General features: G+C 38.0%; 1 protein-coding gene across 5 annotated transcripts in view; it reads left to right on the top strand.

Moving 5' to 3' along the window:
* The window catches only part of Ark2n (arkadia (RNF111) N-terminal like PKA signaling regulator 2N), an 87,451-nt gene that overhangs the window by 26,683 nt on the left and 45,627 nt on the right, over window positions 1–15,141 (top strand). For all 5 annotated transcript variants that reach the window (XM_070029225.1, XM_070029223.1, XM_070029227.1 and 2 more), the window contains exon 2: window positions 8,575–9,355. In XM_070029225.1, the coding sequence (XP_069885326.1) occupies window positions 8,641–9,355 (715 nt within the window). In that variant the 5' untranslated portion in view covers window positions 8,575–8,640. The remainder of the gene's footprint in view (window positions 1–8,574; window positions 9,356–15,141) is intronic.

Genomic DNA, 15,141 nt, shown 5'->3' with positions numbered 1-15,141 from the left:
CCTCTGCACTAGGATTCATAGAGCTATACTTAGAAAACACATCAACATGTACCAGTCTTTAAGATTGTGACAACTCGTAGACTGAGTCCTCACTGTTGTCTGGAAATCATATACTGTACTTCCCTAGTTTTTTTTTCAAATTACTAATATTGTTTCACACCTGATCCTCTGATCAGTCTCATCACTATCTATATCAGTCAGCTTTGTCTCAGTTTAGTGAAATTTCTAATATATGTCTTAAGAAAAAGAATTATTTAGTTCACAGTTTAAAGTCTGAAAGTTCACATGGGGTAACACTGGGATTCCTTGCATTGTTCTGTCAATATATACAAAAGATGACATGTGTGAGGGCTCGTCACAGACACATATATGAAGCATTTTCCTCGTGGCCTCACATGAGTGATTTAATTATGATACTGATAACCTAGCATATTTTCCCTTTAGATGAAGATCTCTGTTTACTTATCAGCCATTCTGAGATTAGATTTGATTATTTGGAAGGCAGGATGAACCTGTTCTTTTGCTCTGATTTCACATTGGGGGAAGTAATTAATAATTGACATTAAAATTCTCTATATGCCATAGGTGGTGGTATGCCTAGTAATCCAGCATTTGGAAGGCTGAGGAAGAAGGATCATGACTTCTAGGCCAGTCTTAGCTGCCTGTGAAGTTCAGACCACTGAGAAGGAAAAGACCCCCAGACGTGTATAGCCACATTTGAGCAGAATTCCAGCAGCACAGCTTTCAGTATTTCACTGTCACATTTAATTTTGTCTGTTTTGTAGGCTAGGCTATCATTGTAAAATGTTGAGCCAACATTACTCTGTTAATAATTGTACTTTCTCAGAAATACAATAGGTACAAAGTTTAAAAAGGATAATACAGAGCACAATTATTAGTAATAATATAATAATTATTTTTGTGCCAGAAACCTAGGCCTAAAAGCAACTAACTAAACAAATCCAATGACTGAGAGGGGCTGTTGTAACCTTGTGGCTTGTTCCCTTAATTTGTATAATTGGGTTTCAACTTACCCAGTGGAATTTATTGAGGTACATTATGTAGTGTCACCAATAGCACAGACTCTACCTTGTTCAGCTAGCAAGTAAGTAATCATGAAATATTCTGTTATCCAAAACCACTGTAGCAAAAGAATTTAATGAATGCTGCTCTGGGGCCTTTGTAGTGGAGTCTGCTATATAAAGAGTAGCAAATAGACTCCTTATATCTTTATTAATAGCTGTGTCATACCATGGTCCAAGACACCCTAATCTGGAGTCACTTGTTCCACCAGGTAACTCATTTTGACCCATTGCTGTGGTGAGACTGGGCTGGTCCAGTAACTGGTTTTGAATCTGACAATGAAGTGGTAAAGTATCCTGTGAAATAAGAGAATAATATCTAGATAGAGATATGAGGCAAGATAGTAGACAGGAGGAGGATATTAGAAATGGACGAATGATTGATTCGGTTGAGTGTAAGAGGCTGTGAAAGCCAAAGTAATGCCAGTTACAGGGAGGTGAGAGTAGCATGAGCTGTGTATTTGTAATACTACATAGAAGGGATTGGAGGAGAAGGCAGCATGGAAGAGAATGTGGTTCTAATAGATGTTGCATATTTGGTACTTCACTGTAAATTCACTGTGAATATTAATCCAGAAGATTGAGAGCCTTTTATCCCTTATATATCATTCACAACAATTTTTAACATTTTCTACTATGTGATGATCTTTTTTTTTTTTTTTGGATCCGGTCGTGGGGCTTGAACTCTGGGCCTGGGCGCTGTCCCTCAGCTCTTCAGCTCAAGGCTAGCACTCTACCACTTGAGCCACAGCGCCACTTCCGGCTTTTTTCTTATGTGGTGCTGAGGAATCAAACCCAGGGCCTCAAGCATGCAAGGCAAGTGCTCTACCACTGAGCCACCTTCCCAGCCCCTTATGTAATGATCATTATGTAACTCCTTCCCTACCAAATCCAGTAAGTGTAGTAAATAACCTTGTTACTTATAAAGATTAAGCTTTAAGTATGGCATCTTTTCATCCTGTGTTTAGGTAATTTTCTTTTGATGCCACTACAGAGAGTTTTGTTAGAACTTGGATTTTTAACTTCCTATGACTTATGACTTTACCCACTAATATTTAATTATAATAAAATTCTCCTATGAGGGAAAGCCTAGTAGAATTCACTGAGCTAAAATGAACTTAAATATAACAGTACAGTCTTTAGAAGACTTTATACAGAATTTTGAAAGAATTCTTGTATATGATTGAAAATTCAAGAAGTATAAAACTACACATAATATCAAGTCTTGTATTTCCTCATTCATTTTTCCTTTCTCAAGGCAACTGGTATTACCATTTTTTTCCTTTCTTTTCTTTTCTTTTCTTTTTTTTTTTGGTCAATTGTGGGGGAAGAACTCTGGTTCTGGCGCTGTCTGTCCCTCAGCTCTTCAGTACAAGGCTAGCGCTCTACCACTGGAGCCACAGTGCCATTTCCAGCTTTTTTCTGCTTATGTGGTGCCAAGGAGTTGAACCCAGTACCTCATGCATGCGAGGCAAGCATTCTACCACTTAGCCAACTTCCTAGCCCTGGTATTACTATTTGTAAGTATCCTTCAGATTCTATGCTTTATATAAAGGAACTCATTATTTTTGTATTCATTTATTTATAATTACATTATTGCCTTTACTTACATAAAATATTATGCCTTTTTTGTTCATTTAAATTTTCTTAGGAAGAGATAAGAGGATTGTGGTTTGAGGTCAACCCTGGCCAGACCCTATCTCAGAAAATAAGCCAGATATGATGATGAAGCCTAGGTGGAATCCTTACTATTTAGGAAGTAGAAGTAAGAGGATGGTAGCCAGAGGCTGACCTGGGAAAAAGTGTAAGACCCTGTATGTAAAACAAATTGAATGGTGGTAGAATAAATATCTAGCAAGAAGGAGGGCCCTGAGTTCAGTCCTTAGTACTGCCTCCCTGCAACAAAAGACTTTTTTGGGAAGAGGTTCAGAATTGCTCCATATTACTATACAAAAAGGTTACTCATTCTTTTTTTGTGTTTCAGTACTGGGGCTTGACCTCAGGGCCTGGGTACTGTCCCTGAGCTCATTTGCTCAAGGCTCGTGCTCTACCATTGAGCCCCAGATTCACTTCCTATTTTTTTTGTGGTAAATTAGACGTAGGAGTTCCATGGCTTTATTGCCCAAGCAGGCTTTGAACTCTGATCCTCAGATCTGCCTCCTGGGTAGTTAGGATTACAGATGTGAGCCACTAGTGCCCAACTAATTTGCTCATTCTTTTTTTTTTTTTCCCCCTTTATTGTTGTTTTAGTGGTGATATGTAGTGGGGTTACCATTACATATATCAGGTATTAAGTACATTTCCTTTCAATAGTGTCATCTGTTCACTCATTCTCTTCCTCTCCCTCCCTCCTCTCTCCACCTATGAGTTGCATAGTTCACTTTCATCAGTGACCAGTCTAGCCAGTGTGCTCTGCCGCTGTACTTTTTCTGTTTTTCTTCTGATTTTGTGTCCTCTCCTACCCTCCCGCAGATGAAAGAAAAAAAACTAAGACAAAAGTCCTTTGTTTACATATATTTGGAGTTCATTTCAATATATATTATTTTATATAAATATGAAGATGTGCTTGGGTATTGTATTTGTGATTCTTTCCTAGGACTGTCCCTTTTTTGGTCTTACTAGAGTTTGCATTTTAACATCCACATATCAGGGAGAACATGTACCATTTGTCTCTCTGATCTTGGCTTACATAACATGATTTGTTCTCCTTCATTCCATTTTCCTGCAAATGAATTCCTTCCTTCCTTCCTTCCTTCCTTCCTTCCTTCCTTTCTTCCTTCCTTCCTTCCTTCCTTCCTTCCTTCCTTCCTTCCTTCCTTCCTTCCTTCCTCTCTCTTTTCTTTCTTTCTTTCTTTTCTTTCTTTCTTTCTTTCTTTCTTTCTTTCTTTCTTTCTTTCTTTCTTTCTTTCTTTCTTTCTTTCTTTCTTTCTTTCTTTCTCTTTCTCTCTTTCTCTTTCTCTCTTTCTCTTTCTTTCTTTCTTTCTTTCTTTCTTTCTTTCTTTCTTTCTTTCTTTCTTTCTTCTCTCTTCTCTCTTTCTCTCTTTCTCTCTCTCTTTCTCTCTCTCTCTCTTTCTTTTGTGGGGCTTGAACTCTGGGCCTGTGTGCTGTCCCTCAGCTCTTCAGCTCAAGGCTAGCACTCTACCACTTGAGCTACAGCGCCACTTCCGGTTTTCTGGTGGTTTATTGGAAATAAGAGTTTCAGGGACAGGAGCTGGGAAGGTGGCTCAGTGGTAGAGTGCTTGCCTCGCATGCATGAGGCCCTAGGTTCGATTCCTCAGCACCACATAAGCAGAAAAAGCCGGAAGTGGCGCTGTGGCTCCAGTGGTAGAGTTTCACAGACTTTCTTGCCTGGGCTGGCTTTGAACTGTGATCCTCAGATCTCAGCCTCCTGAGTAACTAGGATTACAGGTGTGAGCCACCGGCGCCTGGCTCTAAACAATTTTTTAAGATTTCACTCTGTGTGTGTGTGTGTGTGTGTGTGTGTGTGTGTGTGTGTGTGTGTGTGTGTGTATGTGTGTGTGTGTGTGTGTGTGTGTGTGTGTGTGTGTGTGTGTGTGTGTGTGTGTGTGTGTGTGTGTGTTTCTAAGGATCTTGTACTTACTAGACAAGTGCTCTTCTACTGAACTAAATGCCCTGTGTGTGTGTGGTTCTAAGGATCTTGTACTTACTAGACAAGTGCTCTTCTACTGAACTAAATACCACCCCCAGATTTCAGCTTTTTTTTTGGCCGGGGCACTGTCCCTGAGCTTTTTTTGCTCAAGGGTAGCACTCTACCACTTGAACCACAGTGCCACTTCTGGCCTTTTCTGTTTATGTGTTATTGAAGAATTGAACCCAACGCTTCATGCATGCTAGGCACACACTCTACCACCATGCCACATTCCCAGCCCCCAGATTTCAGCTTTTTATTGAATGTAACGCAAAAGAGGATTAGTCAAAAAGACCAAAGTCCATGTCATCATTACATTCCTTAGATTCTTCCTTCTTTCTTCTCAAGAGGTCAGAGCCTCCTGCTGGCCTAGTGGCAGGCCAACTACAAGAGCAGTCCAACAGCCCCTTCACAGTTGATGAGGTTCTCAATGTTATTGGCCAGTATCAAAAGGCTCAAAATTTATACCAGCTGCTTTAGTAAGGGTATCACTCTTATTTTCCATGCAGAGTACCTGATTCTGGAGAATGAGAAGAGTAGATGTAGGTGACCTTAGAGATGAGTCTGTGTTTTGTGCAAATGTGGGGCTGTGCTGATGGCAGTGGTGCCAGTTTCAGACAACTAAAGGCTTCACCCCAGTGTGGCTTAGCTTCATCAGAAGCTTGAAGAAAGAGGCAGTGAATTTATTATGTTGAAAAGGTTTAGTGCCACTGCCTTTGAGAAATTAGATATTTGATGTTTTATAATTGAGATTACTTTTGAGTATATATCTCAGCTATTTCAACGTAAAAAAAATATTTATTTTTGTTTATGTGCTACCAAAGAATCAAACCCAGGCCTCATGCTTGGTAGCCAAGCACTCTATCACTAAGCCACATTCCCAGCCCCAGCTATTTCAACTTTAAGAAAAACACCTTTATTCTAGAATATATAAATTGATTCTCAATAGAAGACTGAGCATACTTTATGACACTTTTAATTTATTCCTCCCTCTGTTGGCTTTCAGAAGTACTGCATTCCTTTTGGATCTCTGTTAAGAAAAACTTTATGCTTATTTTCAGTCAACTAAAATATTAGTAATGATACAAATATGCTTATGAAATAGATTATATATAGGAAAGTTTTAAATTAATAAATGTTCCAGTGCCTGTTTTTCATGATTGTATTAAGGAAATTATCAGCAATTGAGAACAAAGTTATGAAGAACAAAATCTAGATATATAGACTGTTTGTGTTCACATTAAACAAAAAGTAGACTTGTCATGTTAGTTCAATGAATGGATTTTTTTTCAGGTATTTTCTAATTTCTGTCTACCATAGATTGAACTGTTAGATAACTTGGTCAAGACAACTAATAGAGATGCTATATTGCAGCTCACCAGTCTACCAATGAATTAATGCTTGTGTCTGTGTCTTGAAGGACATCATGGTCCTTGCCTTCTGTAATATCACAGGTAGAGGGAGAGAATTTGATTTGCCTTGCACATACTTAGCATTCTCTTAAAATCATAAGCTTAGTTGGGTGCCAGTGGCTCATGCCTGTAATCCTACCTACTCAGAAGGCTCAGATCTGAGGATTGTGGTTCAAAGCCAGCCCCAGCAGGAGACTCTGTGAGACTCTGATCTCCAGTTAACCACTGGAAAACTGGAAGTGGTGCTGTGTGGCTCAAGTGGTAGAGTGCTAGCCTTGAGCTGAGGCCCAGAGACCAGGCCCAGAGTAAGCTTACAAAGTTTGTACTGTTCAGATCACAAACTTGTGGTTAAAGATTATGTTCTGTTCTCATGATTGGAGTTACATCTCTCATAGTTAAGGTTAGAATGTCAGGTTCTAAATTCAGCATATAAAGTGCAAAATGTGTGTCAGATTTTTTTCTAAAGAATTTTTCATAAAGCAGACTTTTCTGTATTGATAAAGTACTTGAACTGTGTTTTACTGGCTATTATGAGACAACATCTGCTTGGTGAGAGGGATATAGGAACTAGGAAAGACTAAACAGCAAAGTTTTTTTTCCTTGTTTTTGGTTTTGCTCAAGGCTAGAGTTCTGCTACTTGAGCCATAGATCCACTTCCGTTGTTGTTTTTTTTTTTTTTTGGTGGTTAGTTGGAGATAAGAGTCATATCTCACAGACTTTCCTACCTAGGCTGGCTTCAAACCATGATCTTGAGATCTCAACCTAGTGAGTAGCTAGTATTACAGGTATGAGCCACTGGTGCCTGCCTGTCTTTTCTCTAAGATAGATTTAAATAGATCAGGGTGACTTTGAACTCAGGATACTCCTGCTTCAGGCACCCAAGTACTAGGATTACAGGCTTGTGCCACCAACATCTCACTGGTCTTTCTCTTAATTTCCTTGTTTAGCAGCTGCTATTTAGGGAACAACAGATTTGATCCATATAATTACTGTGATTTTTTTTTTTTTTTTTGGGTCGGTTGTATGGCCTGTACTCTGGGCCTGGGTGCTGTCCTTCAGCTCTTCAGCTCAAGGCTAGTAGTGCTTTACTACTTGAGCCACAGTGCCACTTCTGGCTTTTTCTGGTTATGAGGTGCTGAAGTGTTGAACTCAGGGCCTCATGTATGCAAGGCAAGCACTCTACCACTGAGCCACCTTCCCAGCCCACCTGTAGTCTTTTTATATATTTTTTTAAAGTTTTTATTTTTAAATTGTTATTAAAAAGGTGATATAAGAGAGGTAACATAAGTCAGGTAACGAGTATATTTCCTTTTAGACAATGTCACCCTTGTTGACTAGGTTCTTTTTTTTTTTTTTTTTTTTTTCATGTGAGAGGAATATTTTAGAGTACTAAGAACCAAGACTTCACATCCCCAAAAGTTTCATAAAACCAGGGTATAAAACCTCTACCCTGGGAGCTGGGAAGGTGGCTCAGTGGTAGAGCGCTTGCCTTGCAAGCATGAGGCCCTGGGTTCGATTCCTCAGCACCACATAAGCAAAAAGAAAAAAAGCCGGAAGTGGCACTGTGGCTCAAGTGGTAGAGCGCTAGCCTTGAGCTGAAGAGCTGAGGGACAGCGCCCAGGCCCAGAGTTCAGGCCCCACCACCGGACCCAAAAAAAAACACACAGAAAAACAAACAAAAAACCTCTACCCTTGCAGTCTTTCCTCAGGCAAATGAAATACTGAGTATTATACTCTGGCAGGTTTGGAAAGTAGGGTTGTAATGATTAATTTATTCCTATCCACTGATTTCTGATTTTTTTTCCCATTGGCTTTCTCTTTGAGGCATTCTTTTCATTTGTATTAAAATCAAGCATACATCTTAAATAAAATAATGTTTTTGGAGATTCCTTTCTTGAGTACTTTATTTAAAATAGTCTTTATTTTTACTGGTACTGAAGATTGAACCCCAAAGCCTTTTTTGTCCAAAACAAGTGCTCTTCTGCTGAGCTACCTCTTTAGCTCTGTTTCAAGTTGTAAACTTCAAAATCTTTAACTTGGTTACTTGCTGGGTTTGCAAGTTTAGTAAAAGAAAAATAATATTGTGCCAGTTTTGATAGTGAAGTCTGCTAGGATTTGATAAATCCTTTGAATTTGTAAAGTCTCTTCTTCTCCCCCCTACCAAGTCCTGAGGCTTGAACTCAGGGCCAGAGACGGTCCCTGAGCTTCTTTTGCTCAAGGCTAGCACTCAACCACTTTAGCCTCAGCTCTACTTCTGGCCTTTTCTGTTTATGTGTTAATGAGGCATCAGACTCAGGGCTTCATGCATGCTAGACAAGCACTCAACCACTAAGCCACATAGCAGTAACCTTTGTCACTCCTTAGAAAAGTTGGTCTGTTGTGTTAATTAATCTTCCATTTCTGTTCATTGATCTCATGTGTTTTCATACAGGATTCCAGTTGCATCCTTGATACCGTTTCCTAGACTCTGCTCCATGATTTAATGTGAAATTCTGAAATGAAGATGGAGGAGGCAGTGGGAAAAGTTGAAGAACTCATTGAGTCTGAAGTCCCACCAAAAACCTCTGAACAAGAGACAGCCAAGGAAGAAGATGGATCTGTAGAACTGGAATCCCAAGTTCAGAAAGATGGTGTAGCAGATTCTACAGTTCTTTCTTCAATGCCCTGCTTGTTGATGGAACTGAGAAGGGACTCTTCTGAGTCTCAGTTAGCATCCACAGAGAGCGACAAGCCGACAACTGGCCGAGTCTATGAGAGTGACTCCTCTAATCATTGCATGCTTTCCCCTTCCTCTAGTGGTCACCTTGCTGATTCAGATACTTTGTCTTCTGCAGAAGAGAATGAACCCTCCCAAACAGAAACAGCAGTAGAAGGAGACCCTTCAGGAGTATCTGGTGCCACAGTTGGGCGCAAGTCTAGGCGATCCCGTTCCGAAAGTGAAACATCTACTATGGCTGCTAAGAAAAATCGGCAATCCAGTGATAAACAGAATGGCCGAGTTGCCAAAGTTAAAGGTCATCGGAGCCAAAAGCACAAGGAGAGGATCAGACTACTGAGGCAAAAGAGGGAGGCTGCTGCAAGGAAGAAGTACAATCTGCTACAGGACAGTAGTACCAGTGATAGTGACCTGACTTGTGACTCAAGCACAAGCTCATCAGATGATGATGAAGAGGTTTCAGGGAGCAGCAAGACAATCACTGCAGAGATACCAGGTAGAGGATGTTTTTTAAACTGACTGTAAAGCATCGGATAGCATTTCTCAGCTGTCAGGTTCAGTTAGATGAGTGACACTTGGAAAAAAAATCCAGGAGACCTGCAGCTCTGTATATAAATTTGAAGACTGCAGTCTATAAACTAGACACGAATAATTCAAAACAAAAAATAAAATGTGTTCTAAAGTTTCCAGTGCACTTTAGCACATCAGCAAAAAACAAAAACAACAACACAAAAAACAAAAAGCAAATAAAATAAGTGGTTAATAATAGGGGCAGTATTATTTTTAAGTAATGGAATTTCTCACAAGTCTCTTTTCTTTGTAACATTTCCTGAACTTCCCGTATATTGCCTTTGTAGCACTGCTTAAATTTAATATTTACTGTTCAGCATTACTATTAAGTATGTTTTCCTCAGGAATAGGCACCTTGCTTTATCATATGGCCTCTGCACTTGAGCTTCTGGTGTCTGAAATAACACTTTCTATCTTTTATTAAAGCTTCCTAATAATTATTCTTCTTAAAACAGTTGAGTTTCCCACACAATTAAATGAATGATAAGATAGTTACCATTATTGCACATTTTTTAATCCTAAATTGTTACATTGGAAAGAATTTCCCCCCCAAAGTTCTTTTTTATGTCCCCTAAGCTTTAGAATTATCTGAAATTTGCGTGTTCTAGCTCTCACTGGTATGAGAATAGTATATTTATTAGATGTCGGGTATACCTGCTTTCCCCTTAATATTACATCTGACACTGTAATACTGCAAAGGCAGTCTTCAGATTCATAGCAGAAGAAAAATGGCTCTTAAGTGGTGAGGTCTCATTATTGAAGACATGATGAGGAAGGTTTTGCAAACCACCTGACGTTTAATAGATTATGACAACATTGTATATTGCTGTATTAAAGAGGAGGAAGTGTTTGGTTTTCTAAATTTTTATAGCTCACTATCTTCTTTCGTCTCCCCTAGTTTTCTGAAAATTTCTGTTTCTACACATAAAACAGCATATTGCTGATATAACAAGATAATTTGAGACAAATCATATTGGTTAATTAAACCAAATGAAGAAAAACTCAGTAACAAGAATGATTTTTAAAAAATATTAAGGATGTTTAACTTATAATAAAAGTCTCATCAGTATATTAAATTTGAGTTTCAGAAGTCTTTAGTTATACTTTTTGCTGATGTAATAACTATTGAATTTCTTTGCAATTATTAGTAGAGAATTTATTTATGAGAGAAGCAGACTTTGGAATTGTTCTAAGGCAGGTTCTAGGTATATTTCAGTTTTATGGTTAGTATTTTTTAAGCCTTATTAACAGTTGTAAATTGTTCTTGTGTTCTTCTACCCTGTTCTTATTTATTAATCAAGATATAATGGACTTCTTGATAACGTACTTAATTCTACGTATTAAATAGTGTTCACCACTTGAACACTTTGCCTTTTTGTGGAAAGGGAGAGTGTGTATAAACAAAATTCTCTTTAAAGATAGAGAATTCCATTGTAGAGGTGACATAAGAAGTGTCTATGCACACTCTCCCTATTTGGCTTACATAAATCGGTTTTTGTGCTTTGTTTATATTTTACCACCTTGACCATTGTTTTATACTTCGGAAACATCAATGTTCTGTTTCTCATCTGTTACGAATTGTATATAAATTGAACACCAAAGTAAATTAATCTGAATCTATAATTTAGTTTCTATTTTTTATACTACCTAATATGATTTTGACTTTTGAAAGTATGTAGCTGTTTCTGAGGTAATGATACAGAATCAGATGCTAGTTTAAGATAAGGCCTCTGAACTATGCTGTTTGTGGAGGTGCCATTTGGACAAGACAGATGTGAATGTTGTAATAATTATTCAAAGCAGCAAATATGGAACAACCTAGAGTTAAAGTATTAGTAATTTCAGGTCAACTATCCATATTGTTATGTCTGAAAAGTTGTGACATGTGTTTTGAATATAACAATCATGTTTACTTTAATTTTCTGGGTCCCATTATGACTTTGGGCAAGAGGGGAGGCACATACACCCTTATAGAAACAGCAGTTGTTGAAAAGTTGTATTATGAACTGACTTGAGTGCAACAACATGGACATTCAGATGAACTTAAACTGGATGTGCCTAAGAGAATCTCCAGCTGTTTACACAGAATGGAAACCAAGTGGCGAAGTAAAAACTGAGATTCTTATTATACTGATTCATCAAGGTACAACCAATTTAGTAATTCAGAAAATGCTTTATTTATAAACTTTTGTTTGGCAACAGCTTAAAAATTGAAAGAGTTATCCTGAATGTACTGTACTCCAAGTTAGTTAACACTCAGTGTATTTTCTTTTAAGGAGTGCAAATAATGATGCAGACTAATACAGTGCATGATTATGTTTACTAATTTATTTTGATGTCTTAAGCAACAGATATTTCTGAAGTTTTTTTTTTTAATCAATTGACAAGCAGCATAGTATTATCACTATACCATTTTCTTCTTGAAGCTTTGGAACTATATGGATGTTTTAAGTATTTGGAGGTACATACCAAGATAATCCTGGCAGACTTTGATTTGAGGACTTAGAGATGAGCAAAAAGAATATTTTATAGTTAACTTACAGTATTTATAGTGAATTAATGTAAAAATACTATCTGGTGGTTATCATTAGTATGCAAGTATTTTATTGAATATCTCCATAGGTTGTATGCTTTATATCTGCAATTTATGATTGGAGCGCTAATTTTCATTGAGGGGCCAGTTTCTCTGTAAAAATTACTCTGTAAAATTAGCTCTGTAAAATTTGCTGTGGGATTTTGATTTTAGTTAATATGAATAATGAGCATTAGATTTCATTCAGTTCAAGAATTCGCTGAACAGACATGTATATCAGTGAAACATAGATGGTTAAAAAAAAAGTTTTTCCAGAAACTAACTTTTTATAGCATACAGTGAACCTCAGGTAGCTTTATTTCATCTTGACTGTGATAGCCTGCTTTTGTGTGCTCTGATTGTCTGCCATATAAATGACCTATTCAGACTGAGGTCCCCAAAACAATATGCAACAGCTGGTTTGCCTTTTTTTTCTTTTTCTTTTTTGAGAGTTTCAGGAAGTGTTGAGCACAGCTTTCAAAGGTCACCTGAATTTTCGATCCATCTGATGTGGTTATCAGCCCAGCCTCACTGAGAGCCTGGTCTCAACCCTCATTATTCACCATAAATATTTATGCACTGAAATGCATCATCACAAGTTATCTTTTTTTTTTTTTTTTTTTGGGTCCAGTTGTGGGGCCTGAACTCTGGGCCTGGGTGCTGTCCCTCAGCTCTTCAGCTCAAGGCTAGTGCTCTACCACTTGAGCCATAGCACCACTTTCGGCTTTTTTCTTTTTGCTTATGTGGTGCTGAGGAATCAAACCCAGGGCCTCAGGCATGCAAGGCAGGCGCTCTACCACTGAGCCATCTTCCCAGCCCCATCACAAGTTATCTTATCCCACAGTTTTTTCCCCCAGCAGTAGAGATGATTATACTTGGTGGGATTCTTGTGGAAATTAAAAACAACAATACCTTCTCTCCCCCACAACTTCTGCCACTTGAACCACACGTCCAGCTTGGCTTTTTGCTGGTTATTTGGAGATGGAGTCTTGTGGACTTCTTGGCCTGGGCTGGCTTTGAACTGTGATTTTCTACATCTCAGTCTCCTGAATAGTGAGGTTTACAAGGCATGAGATACCAGTGCCTAATTCAAAACATTTAAAAAGTAGTATTGTTAACATTTGAATATGTTGCCTCCCATGAAATATGTCATACTGGGTATTTTTCTGTCTTTCTTAGAGTTTTTAACCAAAACAGTAAATAATCTCTAGGATTCTCATTTTGATGGCTTAAACTAAAAACAGCTGCCCTAATGTTGGTCATTTGACATTTTTATTTTACATTTATATTATTAGAAAGGGTAAGAACTCTTAGAGGTCTTGACAGTATACCACTGTACTACTTAAAAAAATCTATTGTTTATTTCAGGAGTTTAAGGGTTTATTTATGTGTACATTAGTTCTATTATGGCTAGGTTTTTCTTTTGTGTCAGTTCTGGAGCTTGAACTTGGCCTGTGCACTGTTCTTGAGCCTTTTTTGCTCAAAGCTAGCATTTTATCACTTAAGCCACAGCCCCACTTTGGCTTTTTTTTTTTTTTTGGGGGGGGGTAGTTAATCGGAGATGAGAGTCTTAACAGACTTTCCTGCCAGTGCTGGCTTTGAACCGTGATTTCAGCCTCATAGGCATGACCCTGTGTTGCTGATTTGGGGAAAGAATTATATGTTAAGTTTACTTAAATTTTTTTTTAATTGTCAAAAAGTAATGTACAGAGGGGTTACAGTTACTTAAGTAAGGTAATAAGTACATTTGATCACTAGTGAATTTCAAAAATCATGTTTGGCCATTTATATTCTTTCAGTATGCAGTTTATCATATTCTTCGCACATTTTCTTTCTGGCACATGATTTTTTCCCTTTTAATTTGTGAATTCTTAGCCTATTGGCGATTTCATTGTTTAGGAAAGCTTTAATATTAATTTAAACAGTGGGGACTAAGAGTAAACTAATCCCCTTAGCTCACATTGAGAATGTCATGAAGCACAGAAATTGATCCCCACTGGGTTGAATATGAAGTGATACTCTCAGTGGATAAATGCCCTATGTCTGCCCTTTTGGAATGGTTATATTTTGGTATTTAGAAGAACCCCTCAATATACTGATAGCATTGAAGCAGAGCAGTTAGGTAAAACTATTTCAGCATTGTGAATGCAAGCCAGGCAGATAAATTTTGTGCAGTTTTAAATCTAGCTATATATTTAAAAATCATTGCAAACTTCTGATGCCCAGGTTTCATTTAGCCTGATTAATACAAAATTTTGGGGATACCATCCTTGTCATCAGCTTTTTTTTTTTTTTTTCTTGGTCAGTCATAGGGTTTGAATTCAGCCTGGGTGCTGTCCATGAGCTCTTTTGCTTCAAGGCTAGTGCTGTATCACTTTGAGCCACAGCACCACTTTGGTTTACTGAGTGTTAATTGGAGATTAAAGTCTCATGGATTTTCCTGCCCAGGCTGACTTTGAACTGCGATCCTCAGATCTCAGCTTCCTGAGTAGCTAAGGTTATAGGCATGAGCCACTGGCACCTGGCTTTGCCATCAGTATTTTTTAAAGCTCCTTAGATGATGACAGTGAACAGCCAGGGCTATGTACTGCTCAGTTAAGTGATACGTGAACTGGGACTCTGTGGCATTTCTTTACAGACACAGCTCCTTGTAAAGCTGAAGCAGGGTACTCTTCAGCCTTAGACTTCAGGCTATCCTAAGTAATATAGAAAGACTCAGTTTCAAAAGAGAGAGGGGGAGAGAGAGAGAAGAAATATGTTAAGTCTCTAGATAAAAATTATGAAACTAGCAGTGTGGGTCATTTGAGTGCTTTTACTACTAATGGATATCAAGTTCTAAATAATGGCATCTAGTTTTTAGAAATCATATTATTTATACAATATGCACAGTCCTGCGGTAATGAACAAGCATGAACACCTCTTAATTCCATTTAACTGATTATTTTAAAAGCATGTGTTGGCTAAATGTGCTTTTTTTGTATGTTATATCTGGGTGTTAAATTTATAAGCCTTGAAGTCTTACGGGTATCTGTGGCAATTTCCCATGTTAAAAAACCAAGGTATTTTCAGCCTGCTTTTTCTAGCTTATCTTCTTAAGTGAGTGCCTATATTAACTTTGTATATGCAGAAGCATAAGCTTT

This window comes from Dipodomys merriami, unplaced genomic scaffold, assembly GCF_024711535.1.
Source record: "Dipodomys merriami isolate MVZ:Mamm:240054 unplaced genomic scaffold, mDipMer1.0.p SCAF_2, whole genome shotgun sequence".
Classification (NCBI taxonomy): domain Eukaryota; kingdom Metazoa; phylum Chordata; class Mammalia; order Rodentia; family Heteromyidae; genus Dipodomys; species Dipodomys merriami.
The sequence above is the reverse complement of the archived record's forward strand: the minus strand, read 5'-3'. Positions and strand labels throughout refer to the sequence as shown.